The sequence below is a fragment of the Phyllosticta capitalensis genome, assembly GCF_038381095.1.
Source record: "Phyllosticta capitalensis strain CBS 128856 chromosome Unknown BKA78scaffold_1, whole genome shotgun sequence".
NCBI lineage: Eukaryota > Fungi > Ascomycota > Dothideomycetes > Botryosphaeriales > Phyllostictaceae > Phyllosticta > Phyllosticta capitalensis.
Genome location: NW_027117439.1, coordinates 3,766,926 through 3,788,603, shown reverse-complemented (window position 1 = coordinate 3,788,603; position 21,678 = coordinate 3,766,926). Strand labels below are relative to the sequence as shown.

At 54.4% G+C, this 21,678-nt stretch overlaps 7 protein-coding genes across 7 annotated transcripts; 2 read left to right on the top strand and 5 right to left on the bottom strand.

Moving 5' to 3' along the window:
• Positions 1-128: 128 nt before the first annotated feature.
• Positions 129-1,262, bottom strand: BKA78DRAFT_359892 (uncharacterized protein; the record flags this gene model as incomplete). Its single annotated transcript, XM_066892392.1, has 1 exon — positions 129-1,262. One exon carries the CDS (start codon positions 1,260-1,262, stop codon positions 129-131), a length of 1,134 nt encoding a protein of 377 aa, XP_066750046.1.
• Positions 1,263-2,328: 1,066 nt separating this feature from the next.
• BKA78DRAFT_304097 (dynein associated protein-domain-containing protein) lies at positions 2,329-6,958 on the bottom strand. The gene is made up of 3 exons (XM_066887598.1): positions 6,151-6,958; positions 4,272-6,100; positions 2,329-4,223 (listed from the first exon to the last, which is right to left on the bottom strand). Exons 1-3 carry the CDS (start codon positions 6,592-6,594, stop codon positions 2,732-2,734), a joined length of 3,765 nt encoding a protein of 1,254 aa, XP_066750045.1. The 5' UTR covers positions 6,595-6,958; the 3' UTR covers positions 2,329-2,731.
• A 26-nt stretch (positions 6,959-6,984) lies between these two features.
• On the bottom strand, positions 6,985-9,586 carry BKA78DRAFT_304095 (ABC transporter transmembrane region 2-domain-containing protein). Its single transcript, XM_066887597.1, has 4 exons — positions 8,949-9,586; positions 8,264-8,900; positions 7,312-8,209; positions 6,985-7,259 (listed from the first exon to the last, which is right to left on the bottom strand). Exons 1-4 carry the CDS (start codon positions 9,447-9,449, stop codon positions 7,184-7,186), a joined length of 2,112 nt encoding a protein of 703 aa, XP_066750044.1. The 5' UTR covers positions 9,450-9,586; the 3' UTR covers positions 6,985-7,183.
• Positions 9,587-10,009: 423 nt separating this feature from the next.
• BKA78DRAFT_23135 (major facilitator superfamily domain-containing protein) lies at positions 10,010-12,415 on the bottom strand. Its single transcript, XM_066883775.1, has 4 exons — positions 11,528-12,415; positions 11,276-11,389; positions 11,074-11,203; positions 10,010-11,027 (listed from the first exon to the last, which is right to left on the bottom strand). The coding sequence occupies exons 1-4, from the start codon at positions 11,970-11,972 to the stop codon at positions 10,067-10,069; spliced, it is 1,650 nt and encodes a 549-aa protein (XP_066750043.1). The 5' UTR covers positions 11,973-12,415; the 3' UTR covers positions 10,010-10,066.
• Positions 12,416-12,859: 444 nt separating this feature from the next.
• On the bottom strand, positions 12,860-14,604 carry BKA78DRAFT_329561 (major facilitator superfamily transporter; the record flags this gene model as incomplete). The annotated part of the gene is made up of 3 exons (XM_066889676.1): positions 12,860-13,164; positions 13,222-14,277; positions 14,328-14,604. The coding sequence occupies 3 exons, from the start codon at positions 14,602-14,604 to the stop codon at positions 12,860-12,862; spliced, it is 1,638 nt and encodes a 545-aa protein (XP_066750042.1).
• A 1,306-nt stretch (positions 14,605-15,910) lies between these two features.
• BKA78DRAFT_245095 (mate family transporter) lies at positions 15,911-17,529 on the top strand (the record flags this gene model as incomplete). Its single annotated transcript, XM_066884094.1, has 2 exons — positions 15,911-16,556; positions 16,613-17,529. 2 exons carry the CDS (start codon positions 15,911-15,913, stop codon positions 17,527-17,529), a joined length of 1,563 nt encoding a protein of 520 aa, XP_066750041.1.
• A 2,031-nt stretch (positions 17,530-19,560) lies between these two features.
• BKA78DRAFT_244177 (arginase family-domain-containing protein) lies at positions 19,561-21,048 on the top strand (the record flags this gene model as incomplete). Its single annotated transcript, XM_066884010.1, has 6 exons — positions 19,561-19,789; positions 19,841-19,858; positions 19,931-20,003; positions 20,082-20,387; positions 20,438-20,748; positions 20,801-21,048. The coding sequence occupies 6 exons, from the start codon at positions 19,561-19,563 to the stop codon at positions 21,046-21,048; spliced, it is 1,185 nt and encodes a 394-aa protein (XP_066750040.1).
• Positions 21,049-21,678: the final 630 nt, after the last annotated feature.

The following is a 21,678-nucleotide window of genomic DNA, read 5'->3' as shown; positions in this document are numbered from 1 at the left end:
AGAAAAAGAAAAACCGAGGGTCGCCCAAGACCAGATGTCTGAGCGCACCATCGTCGGCCGGCTCTCTGTCAGGCCCGTTGAGGAGACCGGCCCTCTCCCTAGCCTCTGCGATGAGTTTCCCAGTTCTTTTAGATACTGATGTCATCCTGCCTCTCCACAACGTAGAATCCGGGGAGAAACTCATGGTCATGAGCGCCATCGGCGAAGAGCTCAGGACCCATGCCGTGGTTCTTGAGCCCAGCGTACTTCAAGGGCTCCCCTTCAGTCTTACGGATGACGGTCAAAAGCGGATCACGGCCCTTGAAACGTCCTTCCACGTCGTATAGGGTTATGTGAAGATGGTATGCGAGCATGGTGACGTGCAGCTCGCAGCAGACATCAACTCCCGAACCGATGGCGACCTTGGTCACCTTCAGGGCTTCCTGGACCGACAGTGGGGTGGACCTGTCCCAATTCTTGAGCTCAAGAGGCGTTCCGAATGGGCACATGCACCATCCTTCATTGTGCATCGTGTGCCGAAACATTGTCCGCTGAGCCTTGCGCATCGCTTCCGACTTTCCCGTTGAGATGAAGGCGACAAGGTACTCCCTGGGCTCTTGTTCGCAAGACTCGTCGTCTTGCTCTTCCGACTCCGACTCAGTGTCCTCATCAATGAAGGCTTCCCAGGCACGGGACCATGAAACGTACGCCTCGATCATCATGTCGGGTAAAAGACTCTTCATCTTTTTGGAGAGCATCACCTGCAGCTGTTTATCCATGAGCTTGATGTTGACCTTGGCCACTTCCTCGGCGAATTTGCTCTCTTCCTCAGGCGTGGATGTGGGCATAGCGAGGAGGTCGGATGGGTGAACAGAGGCCAGAGTAACTTGAGCACCACTCGGTGAGCCAGTCTTGCCACTTTGGTCTTTGAACTCCGACTCGTCTTCTAGCTTGCACAGTCCGGCTCCTTCGTGGTTGGCTGATTCTTCGCGGGGACTGCCACTTTCCACTGAGACTTCCTGGCCGGTCTTGTCATCCAGTCCGTTGCACCCAGAGGCCATGTCATCATCGATGAAGACGTCCCAGACACGTGAAACTGATTGATAGGCATCATGCTGCATGTCGGTTGGCAGGCGGTTCAGCTTCTCATGAAGCGCCTCTCGTTGCTCTCTGTCCGTTATGGGCTCCACGTTGAGCTCGTTGAGTGACTCAACAAACTTCGTCTGTTCCTCAGACGTTGACGTGGCCATGCTGAGAACGTCAGACAAGGTGAGGGAAGGCATGGCTGCTTTGGTTGACATGCCGAGCTGTGGATGGAAGAGTGTGATTTCGATCCGGGCGATCCAAATGGAAGTGAGGTGAAAACACCGAAGAGAAATATGTTTGATAAGATAATTGGAAGAAGGATGTCCGTGTGACCTGTTGAAAGATGTGGCGACGTTTGTGAGCGGCAAGAGAAGTGAAGTCGATGGAAGGCGGCTATCGACAGAGAGGCTTGTGTTTGTAAGAGCTGCTGAGGAAGTCGATGACGTTGATGGAGGGACAAGGTGAGATCAAGTGAAGATAGCTGCTGATAGAGGTGGAGATATTCGCAAGAGCAGCGGTAAGAGGCGGTAGCGTTGGCGACAGCAGCAGGTGAAGCTGTGGGCGAGAAGTGGCTGACAGGATGGTGATCTTGTCGAGGGTAAGAGAGGAGAGTAGTTGAAGCCGAGTAGAGCGTCGAGGGTAGATTGAGCAGAGTGTATGGCGAAGAAGCAGTGGATGAGGAGGTGTGGAAGAGAAAGCAGAGCAGAGGAGACGGAGGAGAGTAGTCGAAGCTGCTTGGAGTGAGGACAGGAAGTTAAGTCGGGCGAAAGAGGGTGCTGATGAAGTGAATGGAGGTCGAAGATGAGATGAAGAAGAAAAGAGGCGCAGTCCAAGAAGAGGCTTGAATTACGAAGAGATGGCAGTTCTGGAAATGTGGAAGGACGAGGATGGCTGGTTAAAACCCTCCCGGCGAAGCTGACCTTTAAAAGCACTTCGTCACTAATGTCACACCCTGCTGGGTTATAATTTGCAAATCCCACTCTTATTTTCATGGTAACTGAGTAGTGAATTCCAGCTGATCAAGTGGTTTCGGACACCAGCTAGTTGTTATTCGCTCATCAGGTTAAGGTTTGGATGTGCAAATGTTCGAGACCCACAGTTATGATTATTTTGCTGTTTTGTTGTTTTGTCCTTCTTGCTCAGGGGTGACTGACCTTTTTGAGACGTGGACGGAACCGATGGGGCAGGAAGTAGGTGGATGCTAGATTACTGTGAGCACAAGCTTTCAACTGCGGCCTAAGTGGTTGGAATACGGCTAAAGTAGGTGGGTGGATTTAGGTCTATACAGTGGATCGGGGGCAAAGACAATTGATTTGGGTGGTAACAATCTACGTTGATCGTCGGCATTCATTCATTCATCTGCCAACGAGTAGGCAAGGTAGGTAGATAGGTAGGTAGGCAGGTAGGATGACAAGGCTAGGGGAGGGGGTATCGAACGTGACGCGCGTGAGAGTACAGTACAGACCTAGAACCAGACAACTAAACCCGCTCGCTCCGATCCGTTCCATTCCCAAGGCGCCCGAAACCAACGAAGCAGCACAATGCCAGTCAAACACACGTTACGACATGATGGAAGAAGCAGCAAAAGAGCACCACCACCCACCACCACCTTCACGAGGCGCCCGTTTTCCTCAAAAGTTGCGAAAAGAGCGAAAAAAGGCTACTGCTACGAAACGACTCCGACGCTGGTGGCCACGCTCAGACCCATGCCGCTCCAGGGGCTGTCTTCCCCAAAGTCGCCGCGCCACAGCGCATCCCACGCCTCGGCCTTGCGGAGCTCTTGCTCGCTGAGCTGCCACTGCGGTGTTGCCTTCATGGGGCGCCAGCGGAGGCGTCGTCTCGGGCCGGCGGCCTCCTCGGCATCCACGTCGTCGGCCACGGCTGTGAGATCGATGGGCTGCGCGACGCTGGGCAGATTGGTAATCTCCTGCAGCGCCAGACGGTGCTTGGGGATGGCCTCCTGCGGCGAGCCCGGCTTCTTGCCGCCTGGCATGACAGGCAGACCGAGCCATGATGAGTCTCGCGACGTGTTTGTGGTCTTGGCCATGTGCTCGCGCCGGTTGCTGCTGCGCAGGTACCGGGTCGCGGCCTCCAGGTATTGAATGTCCATGCGGAGCGCGTCGATTTCGCGCTTGGTGGCGACCGTCTTTTCGCCGCCGCGCTGCTGGGCACCCAGCTCGCCGCCCATGGCGGCTTCCAGCGCCTTTGCCTTTTCGGCCTCGCTCTTCCACTTTTCCTTTTCTGTTTCCATGGCTGCGAGCGCGTCGACATGTTGCTGGTGCTGCTCGACGAGCTCCCTCTCCTTGGCCTTGAGCTCGTCGATCTTGCGCTCGAGTTCGGTGATGCGCTGGGCCTTTTTGGAAGCATCCCGCGTGCGGCTTTCGAGCAGCTCGATCTTGACCGTGGCCTCTTCGTGTCGCTGCTCTTGGAGCTTGATCTGCATGGTTCTGCCATGGACTTCTTCCTTGAGGCGCCGAATCTCCTCCTCGGCATCGATGGAGACAATCTTGCTGTCTTGCAGTTCTTTGGACCTGAGCACCCAAGGCGCCGGTGTCCGTTCGAACTCTTGGATCATCTCGAGGTCGGACGTCATGTTGCTAAGCTCAGTAATGACGTCCACCAACTGGCGGAGCTTGGCAGCAAAAGTCGTGTACAGATCCGATTCGGAGACTGACCACACAGACTCTGCCGTCTTGAACATGACATTCCGGACTTCGTTCGTAGAGAAGGGAGTGTTGCGGCCTTCTTCGTGCAGGAGCTTGAAGATATTTTCGCCGAGGGCGCGTGTGTACATGGCAAGCTCTTCGGCAAAGTCCTGGCACTCTGAGAACTGGGGCGATGTGTCCCCAGCGATTGTCATGGACCGTGCCTTGTGCTCTTGGAGGGAGCGCAGCGTCTTGCCAACAATGACCTTGGTGCTGCGAGTCTGGGCAATCATAGCCTCCGTCTTTTCGACAAAGCGCTGGATGCCGTCGTAAGCAGTCTCTTCGGTCTCGTGGACCTTGGACTGCACCTCCAGCTTGACGAGAGCCAACGCTGAAGCGGTTGTTTCCAGGTGGCTCTGCATGAGCAGAGTACGCATAAGAACGTCGTCTGCATATGCTACCAGAGTGTCGCCCAAGTGTCTCTCGGCCAGATGACCCATGACAGCAATGGACCTGCAAGTTATTAGGGTGGTTATCACTCAAAACGTGCGAGGGACTTACCGGTGCAATTCCTCCGCAACGAGCTTCTCCTTGAGCTCGTCATTCTTCAGCGCTTCAATGTAGCCATTCAGAGCACGCTCGACAGGCTCAAGCTCATACAGAGCGCCCTCAAACTTGGCAAATTTGTCCAACGAGCAAGTGGAAATGGCCGTGACGAATCTATCGCACATGGCTGAGACCCACGTGAGCTTGTCAAGGACGTCACAAGCCTCAAAGATGTCTTCGTCCGCAACAGGTGCGTCTCCCGAAACCTTGTCCTTGACAAAGTTGTGGATGAGCGAAGCCTTGAAGCCGATCCTCTTGAAGCGGAGGAGAGCAAGAACGGATTCCCTCTCCGAATGGAAAGCCTCGGGAAGGAAGAGTTGCACAATGGCAAGGTGCTCGGCAGCTTCCTGGGCCTCCAGCTTCCGAAGTTCCATGTCGATAGTCTTGACCTTGGTGCTTGAAGCGGACTGCTGCAGCTGTCTGTTGAGATCCATCATCGCTCTTGACCGGCTGTTCAGCTCCTGGGCCTCAGTCTCGCTGATTTCCCTTGAGGCGCGCATGTCCTCCATGTCCGATTGTAGGTTGGTGACCAGCTCGCGGAACCTCATGATGGTGTATTCCTGGTCCGCGACAGTCTCGTCTTGCTGCAAGGCCCGACGTCCGAGGTCCGTGATGACCGCGTCCTTGTAGTCGATTTGCTCCAAGAGCTGCTTCTCGTTTTCGACATGATTGATTTCGAGCTCATCATTGAGCTCCTTGATCGTCTCAAGTTCTTCGATCGAGCTCTTCAAGTGCTCAATGTACTCGCTTTGCGACAGGTTCTTCTCGGTGAGCTCCTCAATCATCTCTTCGGCACCAAGGGCGGCCTCGAGTTGCTGACGGAGCTCCTCCCTGTCGGCTTCGGCATCCGCGAGAGCAGCCTTTGCTTCTTCATAGGCCTCCTTGACGCCAGAGAGTTCTTGGACGTCTTCTTCCAAGCCCTTGATCTGGCTTCGAAGTTCAGACTCGGACTCTTGAGTAATGTCCCGCAGACGGATGAGAGCTTCACGCAGTCGTTCATTTTCACGCTCCATCTGGATCCACCCCTGACTTGTCCGCTCTTCTGGACTCATGTCTTTGCTGAGCTCGTCGTTTTCGCCCTTGAGAATCTCATTTTCAAGTTCAAGCTCCTCAAGCTTTTCCTTGACAGCATCAAGTTCTGCTTTGAATGCTTCGGCGTTCTCCTCTGCCATCTCGCGATCCAACGTCGCCATCTCCATAATCGACTCATGCTCCGCTTGAATAGTTTCCACCTGCTCCAGCCGACCCTCGGCATCTTTTAGGCTTTTCTTGAGCTCTCCGTTCTCCTGAGAAAGCGGTTGGATCTTGTTTTGCAGTTTCTGGATGATTTGCTCGAATCTGTCGCGTTCTTCTTGCACGCGCTCCAGAGTCACAATCTTCTCCCGATCCTCATTGCGCTTGGACTCAAGGAAAGCTACCTTGGTTGTGAGCTCCTGAATCTGCTGCTTGTCTTGTGAACTGCTGGTGCTGCGTTGGGCGGCCGGAGTACTCGTCGGAGTGGAGGAGCCGGTCGTGGGTGGGGTCTTTTTTGCCCCACCAAGTGATTGACGAACAGCGGGAGCCTTGGGAGTCTCTGTACTTGATGTCCTCGCCGAACCTGAGCGAGTGGGCCCGCCCAATGAGGGCCTTGAGATGTGTTTGGGAGCAGATGCAGTGCCTGACGGCGACGCGGCCGTCTTTCCAGCAGCAACATTGGACACCCGTCTGCTGGCCGCAGTAGCACCACCTATGCTGGGACGTGCACGCTGGGATATTGAGCCTGCAGCTGGTCGTTTTGTAGGAGACTACAACGAATCAGTCTTTGCGCCACAAGTGGCGTGGACGAGCAGCTCACCCCTATCTTCGTCCCCGAGGGCGCCCCCCTCCCGGTATCGATGCTCGTCGGCCGGCTCCCCAGCTTGGGCCTCGCGGTTGTGGACTCGGTGACCACGCTGCTAGGCCTGCTCTTTCCCTGATCTATGGAGCCGCCCGGCCGTCTGCTCACCGATTTGGCTGGAGGCCTTCCAGCTGCCGGTGATGGTTTCGCGGGCGCCTTTGGTTTCGGCTGCTCCACGACGTGTGAGATGCCCGTCCGACGCAAGAACATGCCGTGCCCGGGCTCGCAGTCAAAGTATCTTTCTCCGTGTACGGATCCATCGTTTTTACCCTTGGCCTGGTCGAATTCCACGCCGATCCACTCGTCTGGTGCGAATTGGGTGCTGCCGATAAAGCGGACGGTCGCGACCTGGCCGTTGGCTAGCTCTATAATCGAGCCAATCCTGAGGTCTTCGTCGGCCATGTTGGTAGCGGATGCGAGGTGGGCGTGCGAATTCGGCGTGTGTGTTGTCCCTCGCGCGGCGGTCTAGGTTATGCGCACTTCATGACACGAAGCTGTTGGGATTGTGGTTCGCGACGACGGGGCGGTCGCAATCAGATCTCGAGCGGCGTCTACACAACGGGCGATTTTCGGCAAGCTGTGGTCTGTGGTGTTTGATGGTCGCGGGGAGCTTGGGGTAAGGTGACAGCTGGAGGATGACGCGGGCGCTTCCCTTTGTTGGTCGAGTCCGAATTGGCGAACACCACCGACGCGCCGTCCCGAGGCGAGCTCGGCTAGCCCACCATTCCCGAACAGGACGGGAACGCGTCGAGAGCGCGAAAGCAATCAACATCACATGATGAATGTTTACCTGGTCGAAATGGTGATCATTTATCTTGATTCTATCTGTGTCGAAGCTTGCAGCAAAGACCAAAATTCAAATCGCTCATGGATTGTGTATCCAAAAGTGCGCTACCTGGTTTACACGTTCTATAATGCACTTCTTCTACAAAACGCTTATAGATTCGAAAGATCGAGAACTGCCAGAGGGGTGCCCAACACCTGGTCATGATCAAGCAGTCAACTCAGCAATCCGCTTCTCAATCTCCGGCACGGCCCTTAGCTGGAGCTCCAGCTCTTCCTTCTCGCTGTAGAATTGTTAGCACAGATTCGGTCGAAAATGAAAATGGGGGAACTCACTCTTCAAGCTGCAGTCTCCGCTCCGCGTCCAGCTTCGTGAAGATATAGTGACCCTGGCCATCGAATTGCAAAATATTCGAGTGGTATTTCCACAAACTCCTCCGATGACTGACAGTCATGAGGGTGATGCCCAGCCTCTTCGCTTCATCGTACATGATCCGCTCAATCTCGAGCGTGACGCTGCTAGTGCACTCGTCGAGGATGGCATATTTTGGAGCATGGTAGAACAGCCTGGCCATGGCGACACGCTGTTGTAGACCAATGGAGAGGACGTCAGCCCACTCCTGCTCCGCATCCCATCCACCGGGCCTGTCAACGATGGACTCAATCTCCACGACCGATAGGATGCGAAGGAGGTCTGCATCAGTAATTCCTTTGTCGCGCATTTGTCTAACATTGTCCGGGTAGGTGATTTGTTGTCGTAATGTTCCTCGTGACAGATAGGGCCTTTGTGGGATGTAAAAGATCGCTTCGAACGGCGGTTTTCTCACCGTGCCGCCATAAACCGGCCACAGCCCGCCCAAGATTCTGAAAAGAGAGGACTTGCCGCATCCGTTGGGTCCGACGATCAAGAGATGGTCACCAGGTTTGACGGTAAAACTAAGGGCACGCACCAGGACGTCCCCGTTGGGCGAGACAATCGGGACGTCCACAAACTCGATGTCCTCGCCTTCGGTTACTTTGCCGCGGCTCCGTAGAACGGCAGCATTCTCTTCCGTGTTGGCCGATGAAACAAGCTTCTTCTCGAAATGACCGGCTTGAATCTCTTCGATGACATCAAGAAGGGTCGAGACGCGCGAAGTGTAGCCTGCCAATTCGGTGATTTCCTTGTAGGAAAACATGACGCGCCCGAAAGCATCCGAAGAGCTGAGGAGCATTCGTCGGTTGGTGACGAAACCTAAACATTCTTGTCAGCCGGCCGTTTCAAGAAACAAAAACATTGGACACTCACTCTCCGTCCGGTCTCCCATGTTGTTGCCAGCAACGCCGGGTATCTTGAAGAACACTGGAACACTGCAAAGCATCAAGCCCAGCGCACCCCAGAAATACTTGATGACAAAGTCTTCCATGATGGCATGGTAGAATCTTCGCCTCAGGATCCTGTTGACGTGCTTAATCAACGTAAAGTATCCCTTGTCGAGAGTGTCCTTCTCCGCCTCATGACCAGCATACAGGGAAACCTCTTCACTGTAGTCTATGAGTCTGGAATGCTGAAACCGGAATTCTCCTTCCAATCGCGCCTCATCTGCCACATATTTACCGAATGGAGGTGTAAGAGCTCGCATGACGCTTGCAGAAAGCTGTACAATCAAGCTCATCATGAAGAGACCTTCTCCTCCAACGCTCCGAGACAGCGAGTAGTTGTAAATGATCATGTCCAAAACCGGCTTCGCAATGTTGGAGTACAGTTCTGCGAGACTGTTGGAGAATTTGGCAACGTCGACAGTGATGAGTTGGTCGGCATTCTTTATCCGATCATCGAGGGCGGAGAGGGTGTAGAAGGTCATCTGTGAGAGGTACTTGTTGTGGATGTAGTTTGTGAGGCGGGTCCGGTATTGTAGGGAGAGTTTGCATTGATGGTAGGAAAGCTATCATCAGTCAGCAATCAGAGAGACATATTGAGATTTCAACCTTACCATTGAGTTCGTAAAGGTTGCGGGAATAGCGACCGTCATCCACCACACCAGGCCGGTCAAAAAGTCTTTGCCTCTGCCCCGAACAAGGTTGCTGACCAGCTTTCCATCGAGCTCCGCGACGTACAGACTGATCAGAGTTCGAAGGACGAGAAACACGGTGTGGCTGATGAGCAGCCGGAGCTCCTTGCTCCGCCATCCTGGTATGACAATCTTCAGCAGCCTGAAGAGGTTTCTGAAGAATTCGCGATTGAGCTCGACCTTCTTCCTCGAAGTGGCCTCGCCCTCAGTCGTCCCAGTTCCAGCTTTCCGAACTTCGGCCTGGCGGTTTGACGCAGCCTTTTGCTCGGAGATGGCGATGCGGATGCGGTTGACCAAGGCCACAAAAAGAGTGAGGTAGACGGCGCGGGAGATGCGAGTCCGATGCTTCAGGTACTGCGAGGTAAGCTCGTTCACAAGGGCCTTGGAGCGGTCCAAGGGCAGAAGCTTCGACTGAGCGGCCATGGCGGAGGAGTGCGCTTATCTGCGCATCTGGAGAAGTGGAAATTTCCCTGTAAGAGATGGCATGCTCGCCGCAGAGATAGACGGGAGATGCGATGGTCGATGTAGCCGCAAGAGGAACTGCTAGCACCCAAGCTCGTAGATGCATGTGATTGCCCACCTCGGTTCCCCGGATTGTCGGCTGACTCGCAAACGGCTTAGTCACGGATTCAAATGACGTCGTCGATCGTTTGGAGAGCTTTGACCAACCTAGCCAAACACCACAACGCCGTTTTGATTCAGCATCTCAACCCTCCCAGTAGGCGATGAAAGAAATTCAAAGTCGTCGCATACTCAGACACAATTTTTTGAATGCTCCTTGTGAGTACCTATCAAGAGGAAAAATTCACTCTATCCACCGTGCTCTAAATTTCCGTTTTGTGTTACTTTGTTGCTTCATCACATTTGCATTTTTCATGTCTACTCATCTATCTACAAGAAGACCATCTCTCGACTTACCCCTCTAGGTCTACAACAACTTTGAAATGGAACGCTTCTCGTCTCGTCTGACGAAATAGAGCTTCCTTCAGAAATGTGCGAGTCTCCTGTCGACACATGCGAGCCTCGCCCAATAGGCAGACTTAGATCCCTCCAGATGTCCCGGAGCACCGGTCATCTTCCACTTCCTCTTCCCCTTTCTCCTCACCTACCCTTACAGAGTACAGAGCAAACTCCACCATCATCAGCGCGAGCCCACACCCCACAAACGGCAACCCGCCGCCCCAACTACCGATTGACAAACTCCAATCGAAAAAGGCTGCCATGGCTGGTGTCCCTACCATTAACCCTGCTGCATCAACTAGCGTCAACATAATGTACAGCCGCGCCACATGATGCTGCTCGACGAAGCTCGTCACCAAACTTCGGATGAGAAACATGAGGCCCCAACCAGCGACCTGGATAGGTAGCGCAGTGATCAGCAGCGGGAGAGAGGGCGCGAGGCCGATGCACAGGAAGCCGAGTGCCATGGCGGCGGCGGAGCATCGCGCAAGCAGGAGGTCTTTGAACTGGGCGTCGAAAGGGAAGCGTGTGGTAAGGTAATTGACGAGTGCGGGGAGTAGAACGATCAAGACGACCACTTTGAGGCCGGCTTGCAGGGAGATGACAAGCGTGGCTCGCGAGATGGAGATGTCGAAGCGTTCTGACGAGTATTGCAGCAGGAGGTCGTCGGTATTGTACAGCAGGAGATGGATGCTGTAAGTGGGCAGGAGAATCAAGATGCGCATGTCGGACGTCAGGAACGCGGCCGAGTCTTGGGCGCTTCGAAGCAGGCTTTTGACGCGGTCGTGGATGCTCGGCTCCCTCGTGGAATCGCTGGTTTCGGCTCTTGGTGGCTCAGCCGCCGTGTTTGGTGAAGATTCCTCTCCCTTGTAGCTCATGGTCTCCGGCAAAAAGCACAGAATGACGAAGCCGAACGCAAAGAACGCTGTTCCAAGGATAGTCGGGGTGAAGGGACCAAATTGCATCAGCCAGGCGCTCAGGGGCGGCGCAATGAAGCCAGAGAAGAGCTGCGCGGCGCCGAATCGAAAGAAGATGGTCACTCTGCAGCCTTCAGCGCAAGTCATTCGAATCAGTCTGGAAGACACACCGTTCATCTTGGTCCGTCACATCGGCAATAGAGGTGTAGAGAACTGCTCCAGCGACAGCGCCTCCGCCAAAAAGCGATTGCAAACTCCCTAACCAGACCAATCTAATGGGCATTGTCTTCCAACAATAGCCTAGATGTGCATCAGCAAGTTTCTAGCACTAGCTCGAAGCCGGAGCACAAGGAGTCATCGTGGATGGCATACAAACGACTTGAATCCACAGAGACTTGGCGACGAACGCGGCGACTATGATTAAGAGCATCGGTCTGCGCCCGTAGGAATCTGCGAAGTAGCCCCATGGTATTGCGAAAAGAAGACCTGGGAGTCGTCAGCCATAATCCTTTCTCCTCTTATTCCCGCGCTTCTTTGCAGCAACGCAGTCTCCATGGAAGTCGAACTCTTCATGCCTCACTAAACGTTCAGGGAAGGGGGAGAAGACACGGAAAACAGACATACTTCCCGCAGCATCAAACGCCACCTGCCACGCCTTGAGCAGCGCAACCTCGCCCTGCACCTGCGGCACCTTGCAATATTTCTCTGGAATCGACAAGGCCAATTTTCCATCACCAAAACCTGCCCATCCACCAAATCTTCCTCCTACTGCTCCTCCCTCCTTTCCATCGCCAGGAAAGCCATGTTCCAAATAATACTGCCTGCAATACACGGCCTCGTAGATGCGCGTTAGCGCCGGCCGAGGCACCGTGTCGGCAAATTCGAGACACACGATAATTATCAGGAGGAGCAGACAGATGGAGGCGCTGGACCAGCGGCGACGATTTCGGTGATGTGAGATATCATCTTTGCGCGTGTGCGTGGACGGCGAGGCGCTGCGGCGAGGAAGTAGAGGCGAGGTTTCGTCGTTTGCGTCACTGGAACTGGTGTCGACAGGCGGGATGGCCATCGATTGGTTTGCAGCTCGGTAGACGAGACTGGTTGCGCTGAGTTGTTGTACGCGTTGCTCGCGCGGTCGATTTTGTCGCTCGTATGTACTTGTACAGTAAGTGCGACTATGTGCCTAAACGTATTTACGAGGAGCTATCTTCTGCATTTCGCCGCGCAGCAATCAAGATAACCGCAACCTCTCGTCTCAGCTTCGTGGAGGCTGCTGACATGCCTAGCAGGCTGACGTATAGCCAGGGTGCTATTGGTGGTGGGAGCAGATGACGTGGTAGCTGGTTGGTGGACTGCCCGGGGGTGCGTTTGTCTCTCGCTGGTTCCCGTTCGGTTGTTGGTTCGTTTCGTGTCCTGCCACACTGCCGTCTGGGACACGGAGGTACGTACCGGAGTTTAGCGACAATCCCGCGCATGGGAATGGGAATGTTTCATGGGGTCCAAGAGTTCGTTGGGAGGGGATTAGAAACGCGAGGCTGACTGGCGCGCTGCTGTATCGACGAATGGAAAACGTGGAATGGAGAAGCTCATTGCAGATGAGAAGGTTCTTTCCTTATTGAGAGACTTGGAAAACTTTGGACGTCGCTGGGCAATTTCAGTCGATGGGTCTCCTGAACCAGGCGGACGACGATAAGACAAAGGAGGCACCGGCGATAATGGTTCTGGAAAGCAAGGGTGCTGTATGATGTGCTCACAGTAGAAGGACAAACTCAAAACGAGACAGCGATGGCTGAAATGCTCGTGTAACGTGAAAAGAAAATTCAAACTTGAACGATTTCGATTCGGCAGCGTCTTTCCTCTCCTACACCCGGGGTATATAACTTTTCCACAGCCACCGCCCTGATCTCTTTCTCAACCTAAACCCAAACAGAAGAAAAAACGTGTAAAAAAGGAAAATTAAAAAGAACTGTACTCGGGGTTTACCCAGCCCGGCTCGCCCGCCTTTGCGCGGATCCTCGGGCCAAACTTGTGAATGAGTGCCATAACGACAAGGCCCGAGAAGGCGGTAATAATGCCCTGCGCAGCAAAACTCCAAGTGTAACCGGAGCCCTCGACCCAAGGGACGATGAAGAAAGGGTCGACGAAGGCGGAAAAGTTGAGGAAGACGGCATAGAAGGTGACGACGCTCATGGATTGCAGCGGGTAGCAGTCGACGGTGTAGGCGGCCAGGATGGTGTTGCCGGTTTGGATTCCAGCGGCGACTGCAGATGTATAAGCTTGAGCAAAAAAAGCTCAGGTGAGTGGAAGGGGGAACTTACTCAAGAAGAAGGCTATCTGGCCGACCATCCAGTGGTACCCCTTGTCGATGCTGATGCCCCAGAGGATCAAACCAACAGTCGTGACAAGACAGGCGGGGTAAACGAGCCACAGGCGCATTTCAGCGACTCTCACTCCACCGTTCTTCTGCATCAACTTCACAATGATCCAGTCGCTCAGACGGCCAGAGCAAAACAATTCGGCAAAAAGCGTTCCGAGAATCAACCCGATGAACAGCAGACCCTGAATTTGGGGAGTATACTGCGCGTAGGCCGTGGGGATGTACGTGATGATTGAAATGATCCACCAGTACCATCCAAAGCCGTAGATCAAGACGGAGACGGATACAGTGGGGAGAGTGAACATCTTTCCAAAGCGGATGTAATGGTCCAGAATGCTCGGGTGCCGCATGCCGGGGACGGGCTTGATGTTGAAAAAGGGAAGAGTCTTGGTGCGCTTGAGGTCAACCTCGGTGGCGATGCTGGGTGCTCGCTGAGTCTTTTCAATGTCCACGACGGACTGTGAGTGATCAAGTCCTTCGACATATGGCATGGTCGCCAACATCTTGTTCCTCGGGTACAGAGTCTCTGGCAGGAAAAAGATCTCGGCAATCAGGATCACGCCAAATTGAATGGCGTTCAACCACTGCACCCAGTATTGATCCACGAGATCCATGAAGCCTCCAATCAGGGGCCCGAGAAGGAGACCAAGGTCGAGGGCGAGCACCCACAGACCCAGCTTCAGACCTCTTTGATATTCGTAGAACATGTCGTTGATAATGGCCAACCCAACGGTCGAAGCAGGCGCAACTCCGAGACCCTGGAAAAATCTGGCAGCCATGTATCCTCCGTAATTGGGCGCTAACGCCGCACCAATGGTGGAAGCAAAGGCGATCAAGGTTCCAACGATGAAGACTATGCGGCGGCCAAAGATGTCGGCAAGTGGTGACCACAGGAATGGTCCAACGGCGAGTCCAAGGGCTGGGATCGCGACGGTCCAGTTCACCTGGTCCAAGGAGATCCCGTATTGCTCTTCGATTTGGGGGAATGAGGGAACGGCTGTAGAAGATTAGTAAACACTGACGACAATCTGAACCCAACGAACTTACTGGTCGTCGTAAGGTATGTGAATTCAAAATACAATGCCATGAGAATGACAAGAATAGAATTTTTCCGGGCGGTTGACCAGTTCAAGGGGTCCAGTGGATCACTGGTAGGCTGTGGATGGAGCTTCATGCCATGTTTGAGAACCACACCATGATCGACCTCGGGCGTGGTTTGCGAAGAGCCTTCGATGATTCCATCCTGTTTTTCTTTGCTTGCAAAATCGGATGCTTCGGTGTTGACTTGGGAATATTCTGGCGCAACCCTGGTGGTTGCTTCCATCTTGACAGAATGCAGGCTCTCGGGAACAAGCAAGAAAGCGCAAGACTGGCAACGAAGTGAAAAGAGATCAAATTGAGGAAGACTAGAAATTTTGGAGTGACCCCTGGTCTATCTATACCAGTGGTCGACCTGATTCACAGCAACGGAACAAAATCTGGACAGGGGAGAGGACAAGAAGAGGCACACGGCCGCGAAGAGGGTCAACCCAAATCCTTCCCGTCAGGTCATGGCAGGCATATGCGGCTACGACATGTATGGCTTCGCGCTAATGCCCATGGCAAGAAGCATATGTCGATGCCGCAACCTGTCCCACGCGAGCCGGATAGTGCTGGCTGATTTCGGAAAGGACTGCCGTTCCTTATCTCAGACTACTCTTCTCCGGTTATCAGCGAGTGGCCAAGTGTGAGGCGTACATCTTGTATGACGACTATTAAGTCGCAGACGGGCTGAAGTTCCTGCATGGATGTGGTCGAACAAGAGGTTTTTGGCGCGGGATGTCCAATGTTGGAGTTGCATCGTGGTCGAGGATTCTCTGGGACCGACCAGTGCGTTGGCGTCGGTCGTGAGGGGGGAGCCATCTGATCTGCCGCTCGTCACCGCCCAAATTGGCGAGACCAATCCTTTTCTTCAGAACCTCACCACATCTGTCCACCTCTTCATCGACTTGTTCCATTTCCAGGCCGCCATTGGCGATGCTGGCCTCAAATTGGTCGCCTCCAGACCACGATGCGGAGACGGCCTCCGCCCTGGGATCGACTTGGACTGCGCACATGGCATAATGCTTAGCCGACCACGTTAGTCAAGTCCAAGCCTGCTGCGACGGCGATAAGACGCCCGTCATCCCTGTCTCAAGCCCTTCGGCACTCCCGCCGGCCACGACTCCGACTGATCCCCAGCAGCAACCACTTGCCAATCGCCTCTTCTCTACTGCTTCGATTATTCTGTCTGCTTACAAGAAGCGCGGCCGACCAAGGTTTGGCGCTGGCAACTCACATATGCAACAACCATGTGTAATTCTTGCTCTTATCGCTCCAGCTACTGTGCCACCCGCAGTCTCTCCAGGCTCCGCCGTGACTGTCTGCATTAGTACATTCATCCTCCAGAAAATCTTTCTTTAGTGTTGAAGTGACACCACGATCCGCAATTCATTTCAACAATTTTTCCTCGCATTCGCAGCGCCTTGGGCTGAGCGTGGCTTGCTCGTGCTCGCTGAGTGTCAATTGCTTTTTCTCTCTTGTCTTGCAGCGTTTCTGCAACATTTTCTATTGTCTTCCCTCTTGCGAAATCTCCAGATCGCTGAATCAACATGGAAAGCCGACAAGACGAGATGCCGAGCGCGCGATCATGGCTGCCAAAGTTTTTGCGGCGGGACAAGAAGCCATCCCTGTCGCATCTCCAAACGCCGGACGAATACACATCACTTCTACCACCGCGGGAAAGAGAAGAGGGGGAGATTATCGACCTTGAGGATGGAGGTCGCAGTCAAACACAGCTGGTACTGGCGGAATTCTGGCTCTTGTTCAAGAGTTCAGTGCCAGTCATTCTGGCATACACGTTGCAAAACTCGTTGCAGACAATCTCCGTCCTCATTGTCGGCCGTCTCTCCGCAGAGGCACTGGCAACCGCTGCCTTTTCCTACATGTTTGCAATGGCCAGTGCCTGGCTGATTGCGCTCGGAGGAACCACCGCCATTGATACTCTGGCGTCAGCTAGCTTCACGGGAAGCCGCAACAAGCACGACCTGGGCATCATCCTCCAGCGCTCATTTTTCGTCCTGACCCTGTTCTACATCCCCGTAGCCATTTTGTGGTTTTGCTCAGAGCCAGTTTTCAAAGTGCTTGGCCAGGAGGATTACATTGCGCGAGACTCGGCCAAGTTCCTGAGTGTGCTTGTTCCTGGAGGTCTGGGTTACATATACTTTGAGTGTATGAAGAAGTATCTTCAGGCGCAAGGTAAGTCATGGCACCCATCTTTCTATCCTAATGAGCATCTGGGCTAACTTTTATAGAAATCATGCGCCCAGGAACTTACGTCTTGTGCATCACTTCGCCGCTCAACGCCGCCCTGAACTACCTCTTCGTCTACACTTTCGATATGGGTCTCCTCGGCGCGCCATTCGCAACAGGCATCTGCTACTGGCTATCCTTCTTCCTGCTCATCGCCTACGCGCGCTTCGTAGCTGGTAGCGAATGCTGGGGCGGATGGGCACCGCGCGAAGCGCTCCGCAACCTGCGAGTATTTGCACGCCTCGCCTTCCTGGGTGTCGTCCACGTCGGTACAGAATGGTGGGCGTTCGAGATCGTCGCCCTCGCGGCTGGCCGCCTGGGCACGATCCCATTGGCAGCGCAATCCGTCATCATGACCACGGATCAAGTCATGAACACAATCCCATTCGGTGTTGGCGTCGCGACGAGCGCCCGCGTCGGCAACCTCCTAGGCGCACGCAACGCGCGCGGCGCCGCTCGCGCCGCCAACACGGCCGCCTGGCTCAGCGTCATCTTGGGAGCCATTGTGCTCGCCGTGCTCATGGGCGTCAAGGACTTCTACGCGCGCATCTTCAACGACGACGAGTCCGTTGTGCGCTTGACCGCCGAAGTCATGCCCTACGTGGCGCTTTTCCAGATCGCCGACGGCCTCAATGGCAGCTGCGGTGGCGCGCTGCGCGGCATGGGCCGCCAGCACATTGGCGCTGCCGTCAACATGGTCAGCTACTATTGCGGCGCCTTGCCCCTTGGCATCTACCTGGCGTTCCACGGCTGGGGCCTCGCGGGTCTGTGGGTCGGTCAGTGCATTGCTTTGTACCTTGTTGGCGCGCTCGAGTGGGCGATTGTTGCGCTGAGCAATTGGGAGCATCAGGTCAAGAAGGCGTTTGAGCGTATGGATCACGGTGACAGGGCCGAGTTGGGAGAAGGATATGATGAGTGATGTTCACGATGGATCTGGTTTCTTTTTCCTTTCTCTTTCCTCTCTTCAGTATTCGCGCAATACCTTGATTGCTACGTCATCCAGGAAAGAAGCAAGAGACGATTTTCATAGACCAACACTTTATGTAGACTTCGATACTCACGAAGACCTTTTTGTCACGAACCGAACCGACAGCCGCAAAAATCATCAAATGTCCAGGCCGGAAGGATCCGATAAAATGAAAGGGCTTCCGGAAGAAAAAGACTTCGACTTTCATTGGCCGCTGCCCCCAGGAAATCCAAAAATCTAGACTCCCCACGATTGCGCTCGCCAGCCAGCAAGCCAGCCATCTTATCGCCCACTTCCCCACGTTGCACTCGAAGCTGCACAATGTCGTCATGGCCATCATGGGTAGCAGAAGCCGACGGATCACCTCGAAGCATCTCACCAACTATCCAGACAATTACGACAAGCGGAACGACCGTTATTCACGACGTCTACAAACGGGAGACCTGAAGACGAAGATACAGACTCACCCGCAACTCTACCGCTGTGACTGTCCGGCCTTGCAGAAGTCATCGGCGCGACAGTGTCGACGCACGCCCACTCGTGGTGGACAGCGAGTGGACCGAGCAAACGCGACGGCGGAGGAGCCTCGACACGAGGAGATCAAGCTTAACCTTTGGAACCCCGAGGTCAATGTTCTTATCCCACGCGACGACGGCGCTCTGATGGCGACGGCGACGGGCACGAAGGCGGCGATCCGGGTCGGGCTGTCTGTGTTGCTGGCTGGCCCGGGCAGAACGAAGCCGTATTCGCACAGGCGTGTCTTGTCGATACGGTAGGGCGTACAACGGCAAACGTCCGCAAAGACGCAGAGTGACTCTGCAAGTGTTCTGTCGCTGCTCATATGTAATGCCATAGATTGCGGGGGGACGTTTGTCACGCCGTTAGTAGTCGTTGCTGTGCCCTGTGATTGGTCAATGTAGGATCGACGCCGCGATCAGCACGGCAGACAAGGCGTGGGTGCTGAGAGGGACAGGGGAGAGCTTGAGCACAGGCCAGCACTGGTGTTAGTAAACGCCGTTTTTCAGCACGCTTATCGGCGCGTCGGTGGGGTGATGTGCTGCTTGTTGTTTGGGACAGTCCTGATGCTGTTGCTGTTTTGGCCGGATTGTATGAGGAAAAGGCTGCTAGCAGTCATAGTCCGTCTGATGTTGGTGCCGGGAGCATTCGTGTCTTTGGACGGTCAATCATGGTGTTGGTCTCAACCTTTCCGATGCCGAGCTGTTCATCGACAACAGCTCTTATCGACGGGCCAGGCAAACATGCATCGCCTCTTGACATGAGCAAGCGGCTGTATGTAACAGCCAGCCAGCTTCAAGTCTAGCATGTAGAGCCGTGAATTGATACGTCCGGCATTACGTAGGATACGGGACAGCAGCGGCGGCGGGCCCGGCGGCGACGACGGCAGAAGCGCGCAGATCACCTCAGCCAATTGCGTGCAGAGGCCGCGACGTGTAAGAGCGAGTGGTCATGACGACATTAGGTAAGTTCGTCCCTCATGTAGGCGCATCGACAACGACGTGGCGAGCGGTCGGTCAGGCAGGCAGGCGGGCTGGCCTGCTAAGGTCGCAGACAGGTAAGGTGGAAGGGAGATAGTTGATATGGGATTGGCGATTGTGCGATTGACATGGGTTTGGAGGGACCTGGAGACCGTCATCCATGCTGCTGCAGATGTTTCCCGCCGGTCGATTCGTATGGAGGACGTCAGTCAGGCACAGGCAAGGTTTACCAGCGTGCTGGCGCTCGGCGTGTGGAGACGATAATTGGATCCTCCCCGCTACGACGCGGGTTCAAAAAGAAGGCCAGGAAGCGCGGCACAGCTTCAACCAGTTGCTGTTCAACCTCTGCTGCTCGAGTGGATGATTCCGTCGTCTCCTTGCTGTCTGTCCCTCTGTCTCTCCAAGTTCTTCCTCTTTCCCCTCGCGCTGTCCAAGGTCGTCTTGTTGATCCTTTTTGCCCATTGGATTGTCGACAAAGTCTCTGGCCATGAAGACCGTTGCTGCTCTCGCCAGCGTCGCTGCGCTGGTTGCTGCCCACGGCGACCACAAGCAAGAGCCCATTGAGGGCCCGCACAAGGGCATTTGGTACAACACGCTGCCCGGTGACGGTGGCACCCAGGCAGACTCTGTTTTCAGCGGAATCTCGACCTTTGGTCGTGTCGCCTACTCGCCGTGCTTGGCTACCGACGACGTCAAGTACGACATTGCCTTCCTGGGTATGTTGAACAATCTTTGAGGCTGAGGTGTTTGCTAACTGTCGATTCCAGGCGCTCCCTTCGACACTGGTGAGTTTTGAATGAGATTGGACCACAGCCGATACTTGCTGTTTGATTGGTCAATGGTGCTGATTCTTCCAGGTACTTCGTACAGGCCCGGTGCTCGTTTCGGTCCTTCCGGAATCAGACAAGGTTCTCGCCGCCTCAATCTTTAGTATGTCCCTATGCCATCAAAGAGCAGAAGCTCACAAGTGTTTGTGGAGGGTCAAGGCTCACGGAGAATTGGATTTAGCGGAGGATACAATGTTCCCCTCGAGGCCAACCCTTTCAACAGCTGGGCCACCATTCTCGACTGCGGTGATGTCCCGGTGACGTCGTACGACAATGTTTGGGCTATCAAGCAGATTGAGGAGGGCCACAACTCGATCCTGTCCCGTGCTCCGGCCACCAACGCCAACAAGAAGGGTCTTTCGAGGAAGGGCAAGACTCTTCCCCGTGTCATCACCATGGGTGGTGACCACACCATTACTCTGCCCCTGCTCCGCAGCATCAACCGCGAGTACGGCCCGGTGTCTGTGATCCACTTTGACTCTCACCTGTAAGATCTCTCTTGAGTGCTTGCTCGAGATCGAAGCTAATCGAGAACAGCGACACCTGGCGCCCCAAGGTGTTTGGTGGTGCTCCCTCCGACACTGCTTCGATCAACCACGGCACCTACTTCTACCACGCCGCCCAGGAGGGTCTGCTCGCCAACGACTCCAATATCCACGCCGGTATCCGCACGACGCTGAGTGGACTCTCGGACTACGAGAACGACGGCTACTGCGGCTTCGAGATTGTCGAGGCTAGGGAGATTGACACCATTGGCATTGACGGCATCATCAAGAAGATCCGTGACCGCGTTGGTACCGAGAGGCCCGCATACCTCAGCATCGACATTGACACCCTTGACCCGGCTTGTAAGTTCCCAAGCTCTTTTTGCGTGTTTCCATGAGTCTGACAGCGTCGTAGTTGCTCCTGCCACTGGCACGCCCGAGACTGGCGGTTGGTCGACTCGCGAGCTCCGCACCATCATCCGCGGTTTGGACGGCATGAACCTGATCGGTGCCGACATCGTCGAGGTTGCACCCGCTTACGACACGAACGCCGAGCACACAACTATGGCTGCTGCCGACGCTCTGTACGAAGTCATGACCATCATGGTCAAGAGGGGCCCGCTGAGCGTCAGCTCTATTGGCGACGACATGGAGGAGCTTTGAAAAATGTAGTGAGGAAATATTGAGAATGAGGATATGACTTGGATGATATGAAAGGAACAGGATCCGGTGGTGTGAGGGTGGGCGGGTGTTTGTACTTGAATGAGAGACATCAAGGTGCTTGAAAAACCGGGCGCCTTGTGAAACCACCCGACTTGCCTAATTTGCCGCCGAGCCCAACGTCACTTCCTTTCATAATCTGATGCCCCCCACCACCCATTCTCTCCATGAATCAATGTTGAATTCGATCGCGGCATAACTTCGACGCAAATTCTACCAACTGCCTAGTCATTAGCAGGATCGATGAAGTTGTTCAGCAATCATGCAACGTTGCTCTGTCATGACAAACAAATCCGCCATGCGACAAAGCCACAACATGGAGCGCCCACAGTGTCTTCGAAATGTGTGACTCCCGTTTGTCTCTTGACCCTCGCGTTCAAAGAAGAAACAGACATTGTACTCAATGACCAACGCGGCTCACAATGAAAGTCGATGTGCACACAGTGGGTTACAAAAGAAATGGCAAATCCAGAGTGGCGTCCTCGAATGCTCCTTGTAGTTCTGTTCTCGAACTTTGCCATTTGATGAGTTGAAAATCAAGAAATGTGTACACGGGGAGTGATCAAGCACATT

Bases quoted from the DNA above. Each gene is read 5' to 3' on its own strand.
- BKA78DRAFT_304097 (XM_066887598.1), bottom strand. From the start codon at position 6,594: ATGGCCGACGAAGACCTCAGGATTGGCTCGATTATAGAGCTAGCCAAC. The intron at 6,101-6,150 runs GTGAGCTGCTCG...GATTCGTTGTAG, and splicing joins CCTCGGGGACGAAGATAGGG to TCTCCTACAAAACGACCAGC. The intron at 4,224-4,271 runs GTAAGTCCCTCG...AATAACTTGCAG, and splicing joins GTTGCGGAGGAATTGCACCG to GTCCATTGCTGTCATGGGTC.
- BKA78DRAFT_304095 (XM_066887597.1), bottom strand. From the start codon at position 9,449: ATGGCCGCTCAGTCGAAGCTTCTGCCCTTGGACCGCTCCAAGGCCCTT. The intron at 8,901-8,948 runs GTAAGGTTGAAA...GACTGATGATAG, and splicing joins CAACCTTTACGAACTCAATG to CTTTCCTACCATCAATGCAA. The intron at 8,210-8,263 runs GTGAGTGTCCAA...AAGAATGTTTAG, and splicing joins CATGGGAGACCGGACGGAGA to GTTTCGTCACCAACCGACGA.
- BKA78DRAFT_23135 (XM_066883775.1), bottom strand. From the start codon at position 11,972: ATGGCCATCCCGCCTGTCGACACCAGTTCCAGTGACGCAAACGACGAA. The intron at 11,204-11,275 runs GTATGCCATCCA...ATGCACATCTAG, and splicing joins TCTGTGGATTCAAGTCGTTT to GCTATTGTTGGAAGACAATG. The intron at 11,028-11,073 runs GTGTGTCTTCCA...TGAAGGCTGCAG, and splicing joins GTGACGGACCAAGATGAACG to AGTGACCATCTTCTTTCGAT.